The following is a 22,029-nucleotide window of genomic DNA, read 5'->3' as shown; positions in this document are numbered from 1 at the left end:
TCCCCCTTGCTTATCTCACCTTTTGATTCGCTCCTTTTTCCTTTTTTAGAAATAAGGATTCTCTGGCGCATGACCTGATATTATCCCGCGTTGCAGCCCCCATGCAGTGTTCTAGATCCAGAGCCGCAGCTCCACCAAGCTCTGGCTTCGGTTTCTAATTCTCACATCCATGTCAATCTCCTGTCTGTTTCCCCTGACTTTAGACCATTGTTAGCTTGGATCGAGTTCGATGGTATCACGGGACCTCAATCCCTTGCTTAGACATTCCATCTTCCGCATCGGCGTGAAGGCCGGGGAGGTTTTGTCCGGTCCTTCCAGCCCCCAATCCGTCGGCTACCAGCCACACAGGCACCGTAGGGCCAGAGCAGTCTCGAATCTCGATTCACCCTTTGCGGTCTTTCACTTCCTTCCGGAGTTCATCCCGGTAGGATCACAAGTTCACGACTGGAAACTGAAACTATAATCCAGCTACTAGCTTCAATCTTAGTGCACAATCCTGATGGTGATTATATTACCGCCAACCACAAACGCACATCATCTTTGTCCTTGACCACTTTAACTCTTTTACATAGATTTAGCATATTTAATTGAAGTTGAGAAGTCCATCAGACCAGTAAGTCACGTTAAAAGAACCATTGATCAAAGAGAAAATACCAAGTACTTTCCATCTCTGAATCCACTGAATCAGGATATGTGTACACTTCAATAGTGCTCTGTACTATCTTGGATTTTGCCAGGAATAGTGCATGGCTGAGACCAGGGTCAAACAAACAGAAGGGTCATGTGAGGTCCCTTGTTATTCTCCAAGGAAATAGTCTGGAATACGGAGTAATAATGCAATCTGTACCTTATCCGGGACTGTCGGGAAGATGCCGCGCGTAGATTAAAGGGGGCCGTGGAAGGCTCACATGATATGATTGGTTTTTCTAGCTCCATTAGTTGCAGGGATAGCTACCCCATGCTCCACCATGGACCAATCTCAACTTCGGGATTGGGGCAATGGCGTGGCCGCGTGGGGTTGACTGGAGGCGAGGTCTGGAATTAAAGAAAGCGGAAAAGACTTTCTCTTTTTTTTTGGACCATAACAGGTCGAAAGTCGTGTTGTTCGAGACTTATCAAAGGTAGATGAGTCGGTCAATAGTCAGGCAATGCTATACTATACCATTCATCTCTGCGAAACTGGACACGTGTAAGGTGATCGGGTGGTGGTCATGCCTTTGTCTCAATTTGATTCATCTCAAATCCAGACTCATACAATATTAGACCCAGCGGGATGGTTCAAATTCTGACGGGTAGACTACTCCGTATGTTCCGAGGAAATAGCTACGTAGTCAGTCGGTGTGGCATCCCTAACCCGTACTATTCAGAGTTTGCAGACCCGGTTGGCAAATCCCGAGACACTACGTACTTAGTGCTATTAAATAGTGCTGCCGATACGAAGGCCACATCCAATAGCAATTAATAACAGAAGCTTAGCTAATTCATTCTGGAAGCGGCAGAAAACTCTTACAATGACGCCACTCCTGTGTTGCTCATGCAAGGTTACTTAAAATCTCTTGTTTTCTCCAGTTTCCTTATCAAGTACTTCTGGTACACCGCTCACCTTGTACGGGCAGCAATGGCGAGGATGAGTAAGTTATCCCCCGCCACTGGCCCCTATTTGAAGGCCCAGTCCATGATGTAAGAATGCCCATTTCCTGAACACTACCTTTCTGTTTTCCCGCGATCAGCAGTCAAAAGCAGCGGTGACCCTGCTGCAAACTCTTCCCCTCGTACAATCTCACCCTTGTCGTTCATTTTTCACCTCATCTGAGCACAATGGCTCCCCTCAAGCTCAATAGCAAGAATCTGTCGCAAATTGCGGCGGCAGGTGGCGCGCTGGTGAAGATTCCAACATACCAGCGCGGTCGCGCCGTCAAGGAGGGAATCGTCCACATTGGTGTTGGCGGTTTCCACCGGGCTCACCTGGCTGTCTACATCGACCAGTTGATGCAGAAGCATGGTGTTACTGACTACGCCATTTGCGGCGTGGGCTTGCAGCCCTTCGACTCCGCAATGCGCGACGCGTTGGCCTCTCAGGACCACCTCTACACCCTCATTGAGCGTTCGGCCAAGGGCAGCTTTGCCCACGTCATTGGCAGCATCAACTCTTACCTCTTTGCCCCTGATAACCGCGAGGCCGTCATCGCCAAGATGGCACACCCGGACACGAAAATTGTCTCCCTCACCATCACCGAGAGCGGTTACTACTACAACGAGAACACACATGAGCTGCAGAGTGAGCACCCGGACATTCAGTTCGACCTCGACCCGGCCAACGAGAAGGCACCGCGTACCACCTTCGGCTTCCTCTACGCCGGCCTGACCCGGCGCTACCAGCAGGGTCTCAAGCCCTTCACCGTCATGTCGTGCGACAACATGCAGAAGAACGGATCTATCACCCGCCATATGCTCGAGTCGTTTGCCCGCCTGCGTAACCCCGAGGTTGCGGAATGGATTGCCGAGGAAGGCGCCTTCCCCAACGCCATGGTCGACCGGATCACACCTCAGACCTCAGAGAACGACAAAACGGCACTCGCAGATAACTTCGGCATTGTGGACTCATGGCCCGTCGTCACGGAGCCCTTCACGCAGTGGGTGATCGAGGATCAGTTCTCCGACGGCCGCCCTCCATTTGAGAAGGTTGGTGTCCAGGTTGTCAAGGATGTCCACGCCGTGGAGCAGTTCGAGAAGCACAAGCTGCGCCTGCTCAACGGCAGCCACTCGGCCCTAGGCTACCCCGGTCAGCTGGCTGGCTTCAAGTACGTGCATGAGGTCATGGAGAACCCGCTGTTCCGCAAGTTCGTCTGGCAGATGATGCAGGAGGAGGTCAAGCCTCTCTTGCCTGAGATTCCGGGCGTCAACATCGACGAGTATTGCAACACCCTCATCGAACGCTTTACCAACCCCACCATCATGGACCAGCTGCCCCGTATCTGTCTCAACGCTTCCGGCAAGATTCCCCAGTTCATCATGCCCTCGATTGCCGAGGCCATCTGGGTTACTGGCCCGTTCCGCCGCCTGTGCTTCGTCGCCGCCGCTTGGTTCCACTACGTTAAGGGTGTCGACGACAGCGGCAAGCCCTTCGAGGTCGTCGACCCGATGCGCGAGGAGCTCCAGGCCAAGGCTCGCGCCGGAGGCAACGACCCGTTCGAGCTGCTCACCATCAAGAGTCTGTTCGGTGACGACCTGCGCAGCGACGAGCGGTTCCTCAAGGAGATCACCACCGCTATGAATGACATTGCCCGGGACGGCATCATGAAAACGCTTCCCAAGTACATTGACTGATTGCCCGGCTGATGCTGTTAGAGCTGTTGGATACCTGCGTTTTGCGAGCGATATTTTGTTTTGTATATTTCATGAGTGATTTGGATAAAAGCACCACATAGAGAATAGAGATGATAGACTAGGTCCCCTAATTCTCACTTTATTGCGCATCCTATCATTCTGGCCCGGGGGACCACCTCGGAAGAGTGCGCTTTTGATGGATTTGGTTGGATTTGGTTGGGTTCTGGGTATTTATACACGGTTGCAGTATATAGGAGTTCTTTTACAACATAATATTTTTATCACCATCATCCTATACATGGCTCTATCCTTACAAATGGGGATCCAACTTAGGTGTTGGTACTTAGGACACCACTAATAAGCGAACTTGCAGAAGAACCATGAAGAGGCTAGAGGCCAATTATGCATTCAAGGTGGTGGGATGCTGTATAATTGACTGCATTACACTGCAGTATAGTATCATCCTAACGCCCGCGTTGCGAGAATCAAAGTAGCCGGCCAACAGCCACGCAGACATCTCCCCTGGCCCAAGAGGTCCTTTAGCTCCTGTAACAGTCCCGTAAAGGCCTCTGGATTGACACCTGCGTGAGGAAACGAACGGAAATGCTGCAGAAACCCCTCAAAGTCAGTTTCAAATCGCCCATTCCTCATCCGTTTCATACACAATCACATCAGTAGGGCCCGAGAAGTCAGGATCCGTCACTTCATGCTGTCGCTCAGGCGGTAGAAGGCCTGTAATGCCGCCCTGGGCCATGTTCAGCCGGATGCGCAATGCCCCCGGTCGAAACCACTGCGGCTCCAGCGGAGCCACATTGTACTCTTTCGAACTGCGGTTCATGACATCAATAGTATCCTGCGGATGCTCCGCCATGTTCACGAGGATCCGACCGCCCTGCTGGCTGATCCGCTCCCAGACATCACTGTCAATGAAGTACGGAGGAACGGTCCAGGTGCCGCCTTTCTCTACGGTGAGGACGACATCTGCAAATGCCTCGAGATCGTGCAGCACCACTGACAGCATGCCGCGGTACTTGTCGGCATAGTCGACCAGGCTGCTGGCAAACAGTCCGTAGGCCATGCGCCGGGTGAAGCGGTTGGCCACGCCGTCTTCTGCGAGCCGCTCAAGCGCATGGATCCGGCCCTGCACGAGATGCGCCGCAGGACGCCAGGATGCCAGCCACTCGCTTGCTTCCTCGTAGTAGATAGTCGCACTGGCAAAGGGCTCCTCAATAGACCCGTTGACCACGTTGCGCCATTTCAGATGTGCCTGTCCGGACCGGATATTCTCGGTGCTCGCAGACACTTGGATGAGCTGTGGTGACTTGGTGTTCTCTTGCGCCACAAGAGCCTTGAGGACTTCCAGGTTGGCGATATTCATGTGTAGTTCCTGATTGGGATTCAACTTCTTATAGAGATATTCACCCAGCGTGAACGCGATATCGGCGTGGATCGACTATTGATGTTTAGTTGTCGATTACGGAAAGGGAGACAGAAACTTACCGAGGTAACAACTCCCCGTCCATTCATTTTGTGTCCATACGCTGCCGCTAGGAAATCTGGCTGCATGAGATCTGACCGCATGACGATCGACCCAGCCGTTCCGTCGAACTGCTCGTGGATGATCTGCTGGACGGTGGACGTCCTCAGCTCCGGTGCCAGCCCAGCAAGGGCATTGGCCTGTGGGGCCTCGTCATCGTAGAAGGTGTTTCCCTTGGTGAGGGCCCAATTCCCTTTGTATTGGATCCAGTATGTCTTTTCGTTCCAGCTATAGGTCGGTAGATCTAATAGCCGTAGGGCACGTTCGAACGGCTGGTGGAACTCATTCCAGTCCACAGGCACTCCGGCGCAGTGGAGAACCCCTAAACTGTTTGTGAGCGTTACCCAGTTATCCTCCGCGCGGCGGAACGACGGCACTGTCACGCTGGTCGTGGGGAGGGAGGATCTGACGAAGTTTACGCAGACAGGGTGTGGACCGATTTCAACCCACACGGTGGCATCGTCAATGGTGGAAATCTTGTGCGCCATCTCCATCGCAGAGAGGAAGTTGACGGTCTCGCGCGTCGCCCGCCGCACGTATAGCGAATCTATCGTATGCTCATCAAAGACCACCTTACTCAGCAACGGCGAGATCACCGGCAGGTTAGGTGCCTGGAAGACCACGCCCGATGCCGCCAGCGCCTCAAATTGGTCGAGGATGGGATCCATCTGCGCCGAGTGAAAGGCAAAGGCTACCTCCAGAACAATACAATTGAATCCCTCAGCTTGCAGGGGCTTGGCCACCGCCGCCATCTCCTCGCGGGTGCCGCTGAGGACCATTTCCCTGGGTCCGTTGACACAGGCAACCTCATATGGCAGGCTCCCCGCGAACTGCTCAATCTGCGCGAGGGACGCCCGAACCGCCATCATCTGATGGCTACTGGGCTGGCACCTATCTTTAAGCAGGGACGCACGCTGTCCGACAAGAAAGATGGCATCGCTAGCAGACAGAACTCCAGCGATGTGCAAGGCCGCATACTCCCCCAGACTATGGCCCACCACCACATCCGGCTGCACCCCTAGTGAGGCCCAGTACTTTGCTAGAGCAATCTCGGTGCAGACCAGTGCTAGTTGTGTGATGATGGGAGAATGGGCATGGTCCTGGGGATAGGAGCCGTCAATGGCAGGGACAAAAGAAGGGAACCCTTGCCCCTGCGCCAGCGTATCTAAATGGAGGATCTGCGCGCGAAAGTACGGCGAGTCGTGGAAGAGCTGGAGGTTCCATGATTTGTATGAGGATCCCTGGCCGGTAAAGGCAAAGGCCATGGGGGCGGGCCCGTAGCAGAAATCGGTTGAAGGGTGTTGACAGAGTCGGATTCGAGGCTTGCGCACAGCTGATTCTTCAGATGCACGACATCCGAAGTGGCCACGGCGACTCGATGATTATGGTGATGACGGCGTGCCGTGGTCGTGTACGCCAGGTCAGACAAGACCACGTCCGGATGTGCGTCCAAAAAGCCCAGCAGCCGTTCGAGGTTCCCTTTTAGGGAGACCTTGCTCTTTGCCGAGACGGCGACTAGGTGACAAGGACGGGGGTCGATCTCGCCAGCCGGCTTTGGTCGAAGGGGCCCTTCTTCCACAGCCAAGGTCGAATTGCCCCGGCGGCACTGAAATTGTTGACCATCGCGATGCGCTTCCTGCCAGGACCGCGGGGCCAGGCTTGCTTTTCATAGGGAATATGCAAATTTCGCTGATCTAGGTCTTTCGGGAATCCAGGATTGATGCTATTCTTGATGCCGACGTGCGGGGGGATGGTCTCTTTCTGGAACATGAGAAGAACCTTCACCAGTGCGGTGACACCTGCTACAGCTTCCTCGTGGCCGACGTTCGCCTTGACTGCACCGATGAACACTGGCTGCTTGGAACTGCGCCGCTTAACAGCCGGGGCAAAAACATCACTGACTGACTTCATTTCTTCCGCATCCCCGGCCTGGGTCCCAGTTCCGTGCATCTCAACAAAGCTGACGTCCATTGGATCGATGCCAGCGCTGCGGAGCACCTGTCGGCTTAGAAAGGACTGGGAGCCGGCATGTGGATGGGTGATGGAGACGGCTTCAGCAGAGTGGTTCGTCGCGGCCCCAAGAATAACTCCCAAGATGTTGTCATTGTCTGCTTCCGCGTCTTCCAGACGCTTCATTACGACAGAGGCCACTCCATCCGCACGGCAATAGCCATCCGCCTCACAGTCCCATGTTTTGCAGGCATTGGGAGTCTTGGTCAGGAAATGCCCGTGGCTGAGGCCGGCGAACGCATCCGAATTTGTCAGAACATTCATTCCTCCGGCAACTACCGTGTCGGTGTCGCCGTTCCAGAGAGCGGTACAGGCTGCCTAGAAGAGGTTAGTCAGAGGACGATGATCAAGAACTTCCGACATACCTGGATGGTGGCCAAGCTGGAGGAGCAGGCCGTATCGATACTAAAGCTCGGCCCCCAGAGTTTGAAAAAGTAATTAATCCGTCCCGGTCCAAATGCACGACAGCCGCCGGGGGATGAAGTAGGTGCTAATCTCCTGTGCCGAGTTGACCTCGCGGTAATCGTCACTGGCTTGGCCGTAGAACGTGCCAATGCGGTGTTTGTTGGACGATGGGGTGCGGTTTGCTACATATCCTACCCGCTCCAGGGCTTCGTAGGCCGTCACAATGGCGAGACGCTGCATTGGATCGGTCTGTTGAGCTTCTCGGGGGGACATGTTGAAGAAGGGGGCATCGAACATGCCTGGTTCGTCAATGAAGCAACCATACGGTGTGTGACTAGCGTTGACGCGTTTCCCCGCGGGGTCATAATGGCTATCCACGTCGAATCGGTCCGGAGGGATCTTGCCATGGACGTCCAGCCCCTGTTCCAGAATGTCCCAGAATTTCTCCGTATCGGTCGCTCCGCTGGGCATGCGACAGGACATGCCGACGATGGCGATCTTGGACTGCGCCGTACCGCGCGGTGTAGGTCGCTCATCGTCTCGCGTCTTTGTGATCCATGGATCGAGGTCCTTGATAGCCACCTCAACTCCTTCCCTTAGGGAGGTCCGCAAGGCTGACAGGAGGTCGTGAACAGGAAGTGAGATGCGGAAGACCTGGACCTGGACCTCGGACATGGGGAGCAGCTTGGCCCGTTCTACTACTCCCTGAACGACATTTTCCCACTCAATAGCTTCCGTGAGGATTTCGGTAATAACATGTTCGAACAGCTCCGTCGCCGTCGTCTCTGTAGGGAAGGGCTCGCCGCTGCTGGTCGAGAGGATCGGGTATCTGGCGATACAGCGCGTGTCCAAGGCCGCTATTGACGGCCCCTGAACCACTAACCGGGCAAGCTGCGAACTGTAGATGTGTTTTGCGTGACACAGCCCTCCATATACGGGAAGCGTAACGAAGGTGCGGTCACGGAAGAAATCAGACATTCGAAAGAGGCGCCTGAGTCGAGCCGGTGGCCCACTGATGGTCACTGACGTCCGACTGATTGCGCTGATAAAGATCCGGCTAGCTTCGGGAGTATTCTACGGCTATTAGCTGGTAAATATGGTGAATACTCCAGTAGAACTCACTTCTCGCGTGTGGATAGCAGTAAGCTCCTCTTCTGCTTCCTTAAGAGCGACATTGGGAATCACGTAGGCCCATGAGCCTCGATCGCCTGTCGCATCAGCGGGTTGAAGATTCTGAGAGACATCGGCAACCAGCACTCCAAGACGGAAAGCCACTCGGACCACCTCTGCCCCGGCCAAGGGAAGGTCCGCCAGCGTCGCGGAAAGAGAGACAGCCGTCGACGCCAACAGGCCAAGTCCAAGGCCTGTGAGATAGGTGTGTGCGGAGTCAAAGGCGTACTCATTCGGTGACGTTTCGTAGTATCTGATGTCTTTAGTATTGCCTGCTGTTATGATCCTGTCCCACTTACCCGATAAACGTTCCCAACTGGATAACACAAAGAAGAACGCCCTCGATCGACCCGCAGAGAGGTCCTTCCCACAGCTCAGGCTGCTCGGCAAGATGTAGAACGCTCTCAAACGGGGTCACCAAGGCTTTTTGCGCGGCACGTAGTTGTCGAACTTCGTCGTGGAGTGCCCAGGTGCTCTGCTCGATGAATCGGGCCAGGAGCGGGTAACGCCGGTCTTTGGTGTAGGCGTGTAGTCGTCGACAGATGCCTTGGAGGCCATCTTGAGAAAGCTCGTTACCAAAGTAGACGACCTTCATTCCTTTCTCTGCTGTGGGAGATTCGGACGAGGGGGTAAAGTCTACTGGCCTCATCGTCGCTGCTATAAACCTCACGGTCTCACAGCAGATACAGGAATCGGAGAGGTATCTTTGCTAACTCTAGATACTAATTCCGTTGAGCAAAGAGGCTATCGTGTAGTCAATGTAGGTTTTTTGCGTACAGACATGTCTATATGCGGGCCATGCATCAAGCCCAACAGGACATGCCATGCTCGGAAGTCCGTCTTGCTCTCGGGTAACAGAGAGCTCGGTCGATATACTTTGGACGTCCGACTGGTCGGTCAATTCTCTCAGGTCCAATTAGGCCGAGGCCGATGACCACTGTGACAGTAATCATCGACCTCTTACATTTCGCTTTCGTTTTTGATTTTTCCCCTGTACTTCTTTGCGCATACTTCCCCCTTGTACATAGGAACAGTAATCATGGCCAATGCGAAACGAGGAGGATATCGACAAATCAACCAAGCACTGAACATATGTGCCTGGGAGGGTTATTTGGATGAGCAGCACGCACGGCTGCCCACCCTTGAGGATGTCGAACAAATCAGCCCCCGCGTGCTGCGTGTTTTGGGCCAGAATGAAGGCAAGGTACGCAGAGCCGCAACGGCTTCAACACATGTAGTTTCCAGGCTGATCGAATGACTTCAGTTCACGCTCCAAGGAACAAACACCTATATCGTGGGCACCGGCCGCCAACGTCTGCTCATCGACACGGGACAGGGGATCCCCGAATGGGCCAGCCTGATCTCGTCTACATTGGCCGCCTCCTCGATCGAGCTGTCTCATATTCTGCTCACCCATTGGCATGGTGACCACACCGGGGGCGTTCCGGATCTTCTCCAATTATACCCTTACCTGTCTGATTCAATCTACAAGCATACCCCTGGCAAAGCCCAGAGGCCGATTTTAGATGGGCAGGTTTTTCGTGTGGAAGGGGCTACTGTCCGTGCCGTACACTCCCCAGGCCACTCTCATGACCATATGTGTTTCATCCTCGAGGAGGAAAGTGCCATGTTCACCGGGGACAACGTCCTGGGCCATGGAAGCAGCGCGGTCGAGGTGCTTAGTACCTGGATATCTTCATTACGGATGATGCAATCGCTTCGCTGTGCAGTGGGCTATCCGGCTCACGGCGCAGTGATACGCGACCTGCCAGGCAAGCTGGACCTGGAGCTAACGCAGAAGGCCCGTCGGGAGGACAGGGTCGTAGAGGCGTTGAAGCGGATGAAAACAGAGGACCAACGTAACGGAGCACGGGGAAAAGGCAGCGTCACCGTCCAGCAGCTGGTGACGGCCATGCATGGAAATGACCTGGATGAGCAGGTGCGAGCAATGGCCTTGGAACCGTTTGTCGACGAGGTTCTGCGGAAGCTGGCACAGGATGACCGGGTGGCTTTTGAGGTTAGAGGAGGCCAGAAAAAGTGGTTTGCAATCGAATACACATGAGTACATATATCTGTGGTACTGCATTATCTCCGCATTTATGTTTGGGGGGGGGGGGGGGCTGCTTTTTAATCCCAGCTAAAGACATCGAGGAGAGCATTCCACTACGTAACCATTCCTTCTCCTTATAGACACGGGGCTCCAATTGCAATGAACATCAGCGTATTTACAACTGTGGGCTCCCGGCTAATGTCCAGCCCCGGTTTGACTAGACTTGAGGTGCTTTACGCTCGGTGGTTTTCCTCGGGTCGTTTTGTCGGGCATGCTCCATATCCACCAGATGTCACCCCGAGTGCGGCGTAAGAGGAATGCTTGTGTTACAATGTCTGCGCTACCATCTGGATAAGTACCTCGACACTGCTGTATTGGAACAAAAGTGTCCCTTGATCAACTAGCGTAAACGAATAAAAGACAACAAGATGGAACGGCAACCAAAGTCTCTCTGCGACGCGGCGCAACTTCTTCAGACTGCCGACATTATCTCTAGCACCGTCCAGACCATTATTGCGGAATGGACTGCGGAGGTGCAGGCATCAAAAGGCTCTCGCAAGCAGAATGCTCCAATGCTTCCTAGTCGGGAGCTGTTTGATGCTCGGCGGCTCATCCTAGCCGCTGTTGGCAAGCTGACCGAGTTGGTGTCGGATCCGAGCGCAAGGATCCTGGAAGTAGCAACGCAGTTTCAGGAATCTCGATCGTTGTATATCGCTGCTGAGCGGCGCATTCCTGATCTCCTTGCAGCCGGTGATGAGGGCGGCGTACACGTCGACCAGATCAGCCAGAAGGCCAGAATCGAACCCCGAAAGCTGGGTGAGTCTGACTCTGGGATGAGGGTTACGAGCAAGGTCTCTCTCATTGTGATAACAGGCGACTGACGCGATCTGCAGCTCGCATTTTGAGATACCTGTATTCGATTGGAATTTTCAAGCAAACCGGGCCGAATACCTTCGCAAACAATGGCATTTCTGCGGCACTGGTGTCGAATGAGCCCTTGCGCGCCTACGTTCAGCTGGTGAATAGTGAGGGCTTCACGGCCTCCGATCGTCTGCCACACACCCTCCTGCACCCAGACACCGGGCCCTCTTACGACGTTGCAAAGACAGCTTGGCAAAATGCCGTCTGCACCAAAAAGACCCGATGGGAGTGGATCGAGGAACGTGTGGCTCCAGAGAAGTTGCTGGAGTCTGGAGGCCATTATCCGGGGATTCCGAATCTAGTTATGGGGCTCCCGCCATGGGAAGATGATGGACTGGTCGCGAGACCGGAGCTGGAGATCATGGGTCTGTCCATGGTTGGCGGCGGGCGAGTGTTCGGGACAGCCCATGTTTACGGTAGCTCTCGCCTTGACATCATCGGATCGGCTTTCTCGCTAACGTCACGCAGATTTCCCATGGGCCTCCTTAGGGGATGCCTTAGTTGTTGATGTCGGGGGAGGCGTCGGCGGATTTCCCCTTCAACTGAGCAAGGTCTACCCCAAGCTGCGGTTCATTGTGCAAGACCGTGGTCCGGTCGTCAAGCAGGGGCTGGAGAAGGTCTGGCCCCGGGAGAACCTGGAAGCATTGAATCAGGGACGAGTGCAGTTTGTCGAGCATAGCTTCTTCGATACAAACCCCGCCGAGGGTGCCGACATTTACTTTTTGCGATATGTCCTGTAAGGCTGTCCTTTCCCATGCTCGACGGTTGCTAACGTTGGGCACACTACAAAGCCATGACTGGTCGGACGACTATTGCGTGCGCATTCTGGCCGCCATTCGGTCGAGTATGGCGGCACACTCTCGCTTGTTGATCTGTGATCAGGTCATGAATACGACCATCGGCGACCCTGACTTGGACTCAGCCCCGAGCCCGTTGCCGGCCAACTACGGCTACCACACGCGGTTCAGTCATAGCCGAGATATCACCATGATGTCGTGTATTAACGGGATTGAACGGACGCCAGCGGAGTTTAAGAGTCCTCTCCAGGCCGCAGGGTTGAAGCTGAAGAAGATTTGGGACTGCAGGAGCCAGGTGTCGTTGATTGAAGCAGTCTTACCCGAGGTAAATGGCTTCAGATAGTATATCCTTTTATCCTTCTGGAGAATTCGCGGAACAGAAAATAGCCGAATTTGAGGAAAAGCACATTAACCCCTGATGAAATGAGGGAGGTAGACGCGTAGCCATCTTTGTGAACCAGCCACGTTTTGGGATTGGTCTGCAAGAATGAAATAGATCTTGCATCTTTAATTGCTATCAAATCGTCCGTTTGTGCACAGAGCAATTCAGGAAAAGGTACGCATCCTTGCAAAGAGAAGGGCCTCGTGTGTCGGCCATCACTTAATGAACGGCATTGGAAACACTCCCTCGGGCGGACTTGTATCGAATGACCACGGCCAGTCATCCAGTAATTCTGGCGGCAGCTGGAACTGAGTGAGCGGGTCCTCAAACCCGGTTAGAGGTGCATGTATGGACGCGATGCTGTCTTGATGATCTTCGGACGGCATATGGTCGGGGTTAATGGATGACCTTCGTGTAGACATAGTCGACGATGCTTGCATGCGCATGTACTCGTCTATGCGACCTACCTGCGCTTTGAGTCGTTCACTGGCACCAGTGGACCGTCGTAGCCCTGACTCCAACCGATGCAAAAGCTGGGCCATTTCCAATCTATCACAGTTGAGTCTCGGTTTGTCTGTGGGAAGTTGCAGGGGATGACCTACAGGAGCGTGCGAACTCGTCGATAGGACCTCTCAGAGAGACTTCCTTCCATTACCGATCCAAGAATATAGCCAATTCCGCCCAGATGATGCAGCTTCGAGAATCAGTACAGGCCGTCGATTTAATGTGGCAGGAATAGCATACCAAAGGAGAACTGATAGCTTTCAGATATTCGACAGGCACTTTGGAAAAGACGCTTAGGACTTGCCCTGCGACGTCACATTTCCCGTCCGCCCCTGGGTCTTCGTTTGCGAATAGGACCATGCGCAGCAGTTGCAGAGTTGCTTGAATGTTAGCGGACTGGAAGCCGACGATGTCCTGAGCGGGGTCACCAGTGACTGGCGGAGTCTCCCGAAACTGCGCAGGCAGTGCAGAGTACATGGAAAGGACGTGGTCCATGACTGAGGCTGCGGCCATCGGAGCTGGACGGAATAACGACCAGACTCCGGTCTTCCCATCAGTGTTCGAAGGCGACCGCCACCGTTGGCAATCGACGGCATGCTCCAGTATTCGGTAAAGGTCGGTGGTGAAGTTCCAGCCACGCATCCACTGACTCGGCTGTCCTTTTCCGCCGTAAGCATCAGTGGGATCCCCTGGCACGGACAACATGTCTGGGATAAAATCGTCATCCTCCTCACTCGGATACTGTACATTAGACTGGGCTTCTCGGTAGCGGATGACTCCGCCCCATACGATGGACGAATAGACATCTAACGTATATATGGACCAGAACTAGCAACGACTGTTAGGCATTGAGCAGTGTTATGCAAATGAAGAGACGGGGAAACGTCTGCCGTACCATCCTTCTCCGCACCTCAACCTCCACCGGGCTCAAGTCTTTGGGCCATAGCTTCTCGTCATGCAGCCCTTCCATTGCACTCAGTGTATGGTAGATCCCCGCGTACTGTTGCATGTCCTGGATTTGTCCATTCTGGATGCCGGCAATGCTAAGAATGGCACATGTCCGCAGGTACTCTGTACCCTTTGCTGCGGCCAGGTCTCGCGGAATAGATTCTTTTGCCGCAGCGCAAAAGACCTCGGACGGAGGATTCGCTAGTTGTGAGGGACACCAGCGCTTTGAATATAGGGCCCCGTCACGAGCCCGCGCAGAGGCCAAGGCACACATGGCCATTGTCGACGCGAATAATCCCCGATGTTTAAGGTACTCCCTCTTTTCCAGCTGCATCAGGACTGACGACCGATGAAACAATGGAAATCTATCAAAAATGGGGATTAGTCCGACTGTCCCGGTGTAAATTGGACAAGGAGATAAGTACATGGGATATACAATCTCGAAATAGACGTGGGCGAGATCGTTAATAGTGCTCTGACAGCCAATAGCAAATGCCTTCCATGAGTTCACCAGCGGCCCGTCATTGGAGGCTGGAGCGGTCGTCCAGGTGCCATTCAGAATGTCCCACGGGGAATCAGCAGCACCAGGCTGTCTGACAACATCTAGACGAGCTGAATGCGACGACGATGATCCTGCAGTATCCAAGCTGAGTGGCCGAGCAGACTTGCTTTCTGCTAAACTGGCATTCCTCGGAGCTCCTCGCCTCCTGGCTGGACGATCATATGTACATTGTATATCAAAATCGGCGCAGTTCTGGCAGGGAGCCAGAGGGCCGTTGATCTTATTGCATTTTATGCTACGTCTGTGGCAGAAGTCACCTATGGATTGTTAGGAAAAAACCACTGGATATTGATAGGGAACACGAACACGCTTTAGAAGCACGCTGAAATTTCCGCGGACGTTGCGACATTCCCACGATGGTGTGACATGGGGAAATGAAGCTGTTAAACTGTTAAACGCGTCGACCTGATGATCCGTGGCGTCCGTTGCAGAGGCGGTTGCTGACCAATGACATATGAGTTAACTAACTAACTACCGAGGTATTCCTGTTATCAAGTGGTAGGGAACCAGGGATACATAGCTCCCGTCGGCATCACTCGGTCAAAACTCGGAATTCTAGCCTTGAATACAAGACTTGGCGTGCTAATGGATGCATCATCCTCTCTCCATACCCCACACTGACACATTCTGCAGCCCATGCTAAGCTGTAAACCCTAACTATAGGTATGAAAGAGGCACTGATCGTGTGACAGTCCATATTAAGTTATAAACCTGGTCGATAATGGTTTCATGCTTTCCAAAATAATACAAAGATACCTTGTTCTTGATCGACTTGTGCAATCTTGCGCTATCCCAGCAAAGGAGAGTATGATTGGTTTTAATCTTATTTGTATCATGGTCTTTGTAGGTCAGTCAACTGGTCAAACCAAACTCCTCATTATTTTCTAACAGCAAACTCTTCATTACTCATTGTTAAATCTATAATACACTTATATTCATATCCATAACCCGGGTACCTATCACCATTTATTATCAAACACCTCCCCCTTGACATAATTTACCATCTCACTCACCGGTGAGAGGTGGTCGCGGCCTTGGCCAAACAGCATACCCTGTCGCATCACCTTGCGATAGTTCTTGCCTGGCGATACCTTGCCCAGAACATATTCCTGCCGGGTCTCGACACGGGTGGGGACGGGGATAGAACGACCAACAATCGCCTCCATGCCCTGCCAGGCGAAGGTGATGGCCTCCTTGGCGCCGCCGGGGATACCGGCAGCGTCCAGCATCATGATACGTGTAGATGGGTAGTGTTTCTGGATATACTTGACGATGTTGGGATTGTAGGCTCCGCCGCCGCACATGAAGATCTCATCGATCTGAAGGTTCTTGGGCGCATAGCGACGGTAGTGGTTGACGATGGCCTGCGCCGTGATGCGGGTGACGGTGGCGACCACGTCGTCTGGGCTGAGTCCCTTGCTTTCCGCCTTGCGGATGAGCTCGAATGCAATGGTGTCCCGGAAGACTTCGCGGCCGGTGGTCTTGGGCGGGTCGAGGCGGAAGTAGGGGTGGCTCTGGAGGAATTCGTCGACGAGTTCCTGGTCGACGGTGCCGCGGGCGCCCATCTCGCCGTCCTTGTCGTACTCCTGCTCGCCGTTGGTATAGTGGCGGACCACGGCATCGATGAAAACGTTGCCCGGGCCGGTATCGAAATCGTAGCAGGCATCAATTCCTCCGTGCGAGTCAGGGGGGATGAAACATACGTTGGCGATTCCGCCAATGTTCTGACAGGCACGCAGCTTTGTGGGGTGGTGTAGGAGCAGGGCATCGAAGAAGGCGATCAGAGGTGCGCCCTGGCGACCGGCAGCCTGGTCGCTGACTCTGAAGTCGGTGACGGTGGTGATTCCGGTGCGAGAAGCCAAGAAAGTACCCTCGGCCATAGTGAGCGCGCTGCGTACTTCGCCGGGCTCTGGCATGGAGAGCAGCCAAATGGTCTGACCGTGAGATCCAATCACATCGATGGTCGAGATGTCGACTTCATGCTCCTGGCAAAACTGCTTGACGGCGGCTGCGAATGTCTCTCCCAGAATGACGTTTACTTCCGATAGCTCCGAGGGGGAGGTCTTATTGTGAAGGATCATGTTCATGACCCGCTTCTTGATGGTCTGCTCGAGGGGGATTTCGCCATACTGCAGGTCATGATCTGTTAGTGTCTTCTTATCACTAATTGTCGGTGACTGAGGATATGGTCTGATGTACCTTGAGAAGCTCGAAATGCATGGGCGACTCGGGAGTCTCCTGACGGAAGTGGCACAGAGCGCAGTCAATTCCATCCTATAAGTCTGTGAGTGAGTCTCCCGTTTGCGATAATTCCGTCCCTACTCACCATTGATGTGCCGCTGTTCAAGCCCAGGACGGTCAAGTCCAGGGTCGGGCGGCTGCAAGTACCGTTGGAAGCGCCGTTGACAGACATATTGCGTGGCTGAGAAGATGCACCGATAGCGATTAAACCCGACGTTCCCTTGTCAGTGGACGGAGCGAGGGATTAAATAGATTAGACAGGTCTGCTTGTGACCACTCGTCAGCTCGCCCTTGCGATCTGGGCCCAGCTTCCGTCTTAATTGCCTTCATGCTAGTACTACCAGCCCTGACAGGCCGGCCCACGGACATCATTGGTCTGAATATCAAGCCTCCATGCGTATTCATTGGCTGACGCGTAAATTGGTAAACGGTTGTGCTCTTAAATGCTTAAAGGGTAAACGGCTAAATGCTTAAACGGCCCAAACCCACACTGCGGCGCTCTCCGCATTGTTGGCTTCTCCCCGAGTTTTCGCCATCCCGCGGACAGACGGAGTACATTTCGACGAGATGGCGCTTGAAACTGCTCCAAAACGCCTCAATCTTGTTTTATGGATCGGTTTGGTTGGGGTTTGGGATGGAGGGCAGGATTAGGGCTCCGACTAATATTTAAATCGATCTCCTCCCCCCGGATTTTCCTCCGCATTAGTCTCGTGTCTACTGCAAGCTCCAACGGCCTGTGAATGGACTCAGGGCTTTGATATCTTTCAACAGTTTGATATATTTTGCAAAGGTTCATGCATCATGGGGTATACCACCCTCTGGAAGCGGCTTTCGTCGTCGCAGCTCAATGTGGCTATTCAAGCTTTCTCCCTTGTTTGCATCTTCTTCGAGGGCTATGACCAAGGGGTTATGGGAGGCGTCAACAGTGCGCCCACTTATGTTACCGAGGTTGGCATTGGCGAGCCAAATGGCAAGGTGACTGATACTACCCATCAGGGAGGTATTGTCAGTATCTACTATCTCGGATGTATCTTTGGCTGCTTTGCCGGGGGCTGGCTGGCTGATCGTATTGGCCGTATCAACGGTCTACTGATGGGCTCTATATTTGCATTGGTTGGAGGTGCTCTCCAAGCTGCAATCCAGAGTTCTGATTTTATGTTGGTCGCCAGAGTCATCACAGGTGTCGGTACTGGAGGTATGTCCTAGTGCATCCGAAGGATAGATTTTGCAAGTTGCTAACTTCGTCGCTACTAGCTTTGACCGGTATCACGCCCGTTCTGGTGGCCGAGACTTCTTCAGCAGAGCACCGTGGAGGCTTCTTGGGTTATGTCTTCATTGCAAACTGTAAGTCCCATCTGCGGGATGCCATTCGGCAGGAATATTGACTGATGTCTTCTAGACTTGGGAATTTCCGTCGCATACTGGATGTCTTTTGGGCTGGCCTTTGTCAATCACGGTTACTCCGATATCCGGTGGCGGTTCTTGCTCGCCTTCCAATGTGTCCCAGCCCTGATACTGGTCTTGTTCATCAAAATGCTACCGGATAGCCCTCGTTATCTCGCATCAGTCGGTCGTAACGAGGAGGCTCGGGACCTGCTGACCAGGGTCCGCGCCCATAAAGCAAGCCCCGCGGACATTGACCACGAATACATGGAGATTGTTGCATCCTCTCAGGACAGCAAGCCCAGTTCTCCTATTGAGTTTGTCAAAATCCTGATCGGTAAGGGTGGCAGGCCCGGCTCGAATCTGGGTCGCCGGGCGTGGCTTTGTGTCTGGCTTCAGATCATGGCTTCGTGGACGGGTATTACAGTAAGTCTATACGTTCCGCAAAGTCTTAGAGTAGACGACTTACAACGATCACAGGCTGTTACAGCGTATTCTCCCGTTCTTCTCAGCCAAGCCGGGTACAGTGAGGTTACACAGAACGGTCTCGCAGGAGGACTGAACACAATCGGAATCCTCGGTACACTCATCAGTACGCAGATTGTGGATAGACTTGGTCGGAGAAAGTGTCTGATGCTAGGGTCCCTGGCCCTGTTTATTGTCGATCTTGTGGTAAGTCTCAGCCATTGCCCTATAACTAACATTTGAGGGCAGAATTAATCAGTTACTGTTACAGGCCGGTGGCGTGTATGAAGGCTCGCTTCAGAACCCGAGCAAAGCTTCGCAGTATGCTCCAGCTGCGGTGGCAATGCTCTTCCTCTTTAACCTGGGGTATGCTGCAACCTGGGGAACGGTGGCCTTCCTTGTGCCCACGGAGATTTTCCCATCGGATCTCAGAGCGCAAGGGAACGGGTTCGGCATCACCGGTTGGGCTATTGGAGTCGGCATGACTACCTTAGTCAATCCCATCATGTTTGGGAGCTTGAAGAGTCGAAGCTACTTCCTCCTCGCTGGGCTGAACCTTCTCTGGATTCCCATTGTCTACCTGCTATACCCGGAAACGTGTAATCGGTCCCTGGAATCGATTGACGCCTTGTTCTCCACATCCAGCCCGTTTTACTGGGACATGGAGCGAGCCTACCTGCTTCATAGCGACGTGCTCGCGGAGAGAGCAGCACGGAAACTTGCTGACGAGGATGCTACAAAAGCCGAACGTCAAGAATCAGCCCACGAGGAATTCCACGGGACGACTACTGTTGGCGTATGATGTATGAGATATATAGTCGCAATCAAGCGCTGCCTGTATTCTATCTATTATCAAATCGGTGGTCTATAGTTCTGATCCTTTGAATAGAGGAATGGACCGGCAGCTATCGGCCAGCTCCCAATTTGTATTGGGTAGTGCTCTGATTTTATCTACATTAAGATGGCTTATTAGCCAACATTAGTTAGCAAGCCTAGCTGCCCGGATGGTAACTGCCGAAGCACTGGGCTGGCGTGTAGTTTGTGGTCCAGAAGATATGGGCAACTATACTCCGTAAGTGTCAGAGCGGGGACCTACACCCCTGCTGCACATTGTTGGTAGGCGTTAATGCGCACCAATGACCTATTATGACTCCTGAATGTCCACATCTTGGTACTCTGTTTCCCGTTTCCGCCATGCTTTAGTCTCCGTATGCAAAGGTCGACGGACTGACCAGTCTTAGTATTGGCTCATGGCGCGAAACCAGTGAACAGCCGCGGTGGTTCATTATGGCTGTGCGGACTGCCATAAAGAGAGATGACTCTTGGGGCTTTAGGAGTATGTGAATGCCACTCATATGGTCTTAATTTAAACAGACTCCCCTGTGCCTGAAGCTGACTAAGTATACCATTGGTACTGGAAATCTAGCAGATAGAGTTGCACTGCAGAGAACGTCCTAGCTACTTCGGCCCAAGAGTGTCATACACATGCTGCTGCTACACTCGCACATTGGACCATGATTCGGGTTTATCCCCCAATCTACCCAAATCCTGCTTACCGAAACAAGTCCGGCGATGTCACTGTTTACCTGGTTGATTTTAATCTCTTATATATCTGTAGTCTCACGAATCGACCATCTTCACTCACAAGGCTCACATAATATTCTTGCACGACTTTAGGTAAGTGTGATGCAAATGAATGCTATATCATCAACATAGCAGGGTATTTAGGAATTCCCTTTACTTTTAAACTATGATTGTGAAGAATTATCTAAAACCTCAACACAATGAAACATATCAAGGAGTCTATTCTAGCCTGATGGATATAATTTATACAGGTACAGAGTCATAATGGTTGCGCCACGTCTTGTCAATTACAGGATGAATCTACAGACAGGTCAGCCATCATTTTGTCATCAAGTTTGATGTCTTCCAATACTCTTTATATGACTCTATAAGGGTGGGACACTGGACTTGTCAACTCCAAAGTTTAATATCATGCCACCGCATTCAGAGAGAGGCGGGTGGCAAAATAGGAACAATCATTTCAGTTCAGACAGGCTGAATAGGAGGTAGTTTTAAAGTTGAAATATCATATGAGTTATTTCGCCACCTCGTTAAGTTTAAATAATATTTGGGTCCAGAACATAGCTATTTCCCAAGGATCTCATGGGGGGTTAACAAACATTAAGCTTTCTTATGGAAACCTTTTTTAGCTAGCTTTAGAATAAATGAAATCATGCCACTCAGCTGCCTCATTGCCTGGATGTCTCAGACTCGTTGATAATACATCGAAGGCTGCTGTCTATTCTCCAGATATATGATCGATCGAGACAGGATGGGTCACTATGGAACTGCACAGCAGGTTACAGAAGCAAACACCTACGCCTTATTTGACTTCTGACAATGACCTGGAGAATGACACGAATGATCCAACAGAATTGTACTTGGCCATTTTCGCATGTGGCAGTTTTTATCTAATCCTGGCACTCTGGTATTCCATGGACTATAATCATAATGCCTGTCCCTACGTCCAAATCTGAACACTGACCAAATGGATAGGATACTATACACATCGTATTGCACCCCTCAGAATGAAAATCAAGACCCGGAAAATATCTATGAACAATCAATTCGCCAAACCATCGCAGACAATCTAAACGAGCTTCAAGAGGCAGCCCCTATAGAGCTCCTGGGTTCCTGGCTGATATCGACGCAACCTGCAGAAGTTCCGTATTTCCAGTACAACAGCATCACATGGTAAGATCATGATCCATAATGTTGAGCATCCAAAAAGTACGGGCATGTGTTGCTAACGTGGGCGACAGCTCCATCTGTTTAGATCCGGTTCTTAGACATCATCCAGTTCATACTCTGCGGTGTCAACATGTTTTCCATGATATTTGCCTTGAAAGATGGTTTTTAACAGCTCATAATAGCTGCCCACTGTGCCAGATGGCTTTAGTCGAGGTCTGTGACGTATGCCAGGACTGTACTGTGTGAATGGTCGAGGGAAATATTTACAAGGTACTGGAAAATATCGTTCAAGTTAAATAGCTTCAGTTCTACATATGACATCTTTGCAATTATAAGTCTAAATTAGAGCCTTAAGAATATCATTGGTGTCTCCAGATGTTCTTGAGCAAGACATAGACGGACAAGTAGTAGCTCAGACCTGTCAGTATATCAGGTCTTGTAGCATGGCTAATCTTATTCAAGGATTAAGATTTTACTTTCCTTATCCAAGGTACTTACGGGCGAGACCCCGCCTCATTCTGTGGTCTGACCGAGTGATACTTTTCGAACAGAATGATCATGACGAAGTTGATC

The 22,029-nt window shown here is 52.3% G+C and overlaps 8 protein-coding genes across 8 annotated transcripts; 5 read left to right on the top strand and 3 right to left on the bottom strand.

Moving 5' to 3' along the window:
* Positions 1-1,476: 1,476 nt before the first annotated feature.
* On the top strand, positions 1,477-3,615 carry P174DRAFT_407835 (mannitol dehydrogenase family protein). Its single transcript, XM_024824148.1, has one exon. It carries the CDS (start codon positions 1,819-1,821, stop codon positions 3,325-3,327), a length of 1,509 nt encoding a protein of 502 aa, XP_024680921.1. The 5' UTR covers positions 1,477-1,818; the 3' UTR covers positions 3,328-3,615.
* Positions 3,616-3,958: 343 nt separating this feature from the next.
* P174DRAFT_460908 (putative polyketide synthase) lies at positions 3,959-9,098 on the bottom strand (the record flags this gene model as incomplete). Its single annotated transcript, XM_024829942.1, has 15 exons — positions 3,959-4,219; positions 4,244-4,780; positions 4,828-4,887; positions 4,912-5,092; positions 5,135-5,165; positions 5,193-5,379; positions 5,401-5,411; positions 5,442-5,532; positions 5,560-6,105; positions 6,171-6,436; positions 6,472-7,192; positions 7,240-7,255; positions 7,338-8,353; positions 8,402-8,702; positions 8,749-9,098. The coding sequence occupies 15 exons, from the start codon at positions 9,096-9,098 to the stop codon at positions 3,959-3,961; spliced, it is 4,575 nt and encodes a 1,524-aa protein (XP_024680920.1).
* Positions 9,099-9,238: 140 nt separating this feature from the next.
* On the top strand, positions 9,239-10,533 carry P174DRAFT_512948 (metallo-beta-lactamase superfamily protein; the record flags this gene model as incomplete). The annotated part of the gene is made up of 4 exons (XM_024831930.1): positions 9,239-9,283; positions 9,308-9,359; positions 9,478-9,653; positions 9,714-10,533. 4 exons carry the CDS (start codon positions 9,239-9,241, stop codon positions 10,509-10,511), a joined length of 1,071 nt encoding a protein of 356 aa, XP_024680919.1. The 3' UTR covers positions 10,512-10,533.
* A 394-nt stretch (positions 10,534-10,927) lies between these two features.
* Positions 10,928-12,560, top strand: tpcA (O-methyltransferase tpcA; the record flags this gene model as incomplete). The annotated part of the gene is made up of 4 exons (XM_024822514.1): positions 10,928-11,315; positions 11,393-11,836; positions 11,889-12,156; positions 12,212-12,560. 4 exons carry the CDS (start codon positions 10,928-10,930, stop codon positions 12,558-12,560), a joined length of 1,449 nt encoding a protein of 482 aa, XP_024680918.1.
* Positions 12,561-12,814: 254 nt separating this feature from the next.
* P174DRAFT_460905 (putative C6 transcription factor) lies at positions 12,815-14,962 on the bottom strand (the record flags this gene model as incomplete). Its single annotated transcript, XM_024829941.1, has 6 exons — positions 12,815-13,148; positions 13,202-13,293; positions 13,344-13,931; positions 13,999-14,416; positions 14,477-14,870; positions 14,920-14,962. The coding sequence occupies 6 exons, from the start codon at positions 14,960-14,962 to the stop codon at positions 12,815-12,817; spliced, it is 1,869 nt and encodes a 622-aa protein (XP_024680917.1).
* Positions 14,963-15,505: 543 nt separating this feature from the next.
* On the bottom strand, positions 15,506-17,026 carry P174DRAFT_512946 (UPF0075 domain protein; the record flags this gene model as incomplete). The annotated part of the gene is made up of 3 exons (XM_024831929.1): positions 15,506-16,742; positions 16,813-16,887; positions 16,940-17,026. 3 exons carry the CDS (start codon positions 17,024-17,026, stop codon positions 15,573-15,575), a joined length of 1,332 nt encoding a protein of 443 aa, XP_024680916.1. The 3' UTR covers positions 15,506-15,572.
* A 385-nt stretch (positions 17,027-17,411) lies between these two features.
* Positions 17,412-19,564, top strand: P174DRAFT_390528 (putative MFS sugar transporter). Its single transcript, XM_024823486.1, has 5 exons — positions 17,412-18,049; positions 18,109-18,198; positions 18,254-18,663; positions 18,718-18,909; positions 18,974-19,564. Exons 1-5 carry the CDS (start codon positions 17,656-17,658, stop codon positions 19,502-19,504), a joined length of 1,617 nt encoding a protein of 538 aa, XP_024680915.1. The 5' UTR covers positions 17,412-17,655; the 3' UTR covers positions 19,505-19,564.
* Positions 19,565-21,253: 1,689 nt separating this feature from the next.
* Positions 21,254-21,702, top strand: P174DRAFT_373403 (RING finger protein; the record flags this gene model as incomplete). The annotated part of the gene is made up of 2 exons (XM_024822499.1): positions 21,254-21,459; positions 21,528-21,702. 2 exons carry the CDS (start codon positions 21,254-21,256, stop codon positions 21,700-21,702), a joined length of 381 nt encoding a protein of 126 aa, XP_024680914.1.
* Between the last annotated feature and the right edge of the window lie 327 nt (positions 21,703-22,029).

The sequence above is a fragment of the Aspergillus novofumigatus genome (genome assembly GCF_002847465.1).
Source record: "Aspergillus novofumigatus IBT 16806 chromosome Unknown P174scaffold_5, whole genome shotgun sequence".
Lineage (NCBI taxonomy): Eukaryota > Fungi > Ascomycota > Eurotiomycetes > Eurotiales > Aspergillaceae > Aspergillus > Aspergillus novofumigatus.
Note: the sequence above shows the minus strand (reverse complement) of the source record. Positions and strands in the feature narration are given on the sequence as shown.

Coding starts and splice junctions, on each gene's coding strand:
- P174DRAFT_407835 (XM_024824148.1), top strand. CDS start 1,819: ATGGCTCCCCTCAAGCTCAATAGCAAGAATCTGTCGCAAATTGCGGCG.
- P174DRAFT_390528 (XM_024823486.1), top strand. CDS start 17,656: ATGGGGTATACCACCCTCTGGAAGCGGCTTTCGTCGTCGCAGCTCAAT. Junction 18,199..18,253: donor TTATGTCTTCATTGCAAACT/GTAAGTCCCATC, acceptor GATGTCTTCTAG/ACTTGGGAATTTCCGTCGCA. Junction 18,664..18,717: donor CTTCGTGGACGGGTATTACA/GTAAGTCTATAC, acceptor CAACGATCACAG/GCTGTTACAGCGTATTCTCC.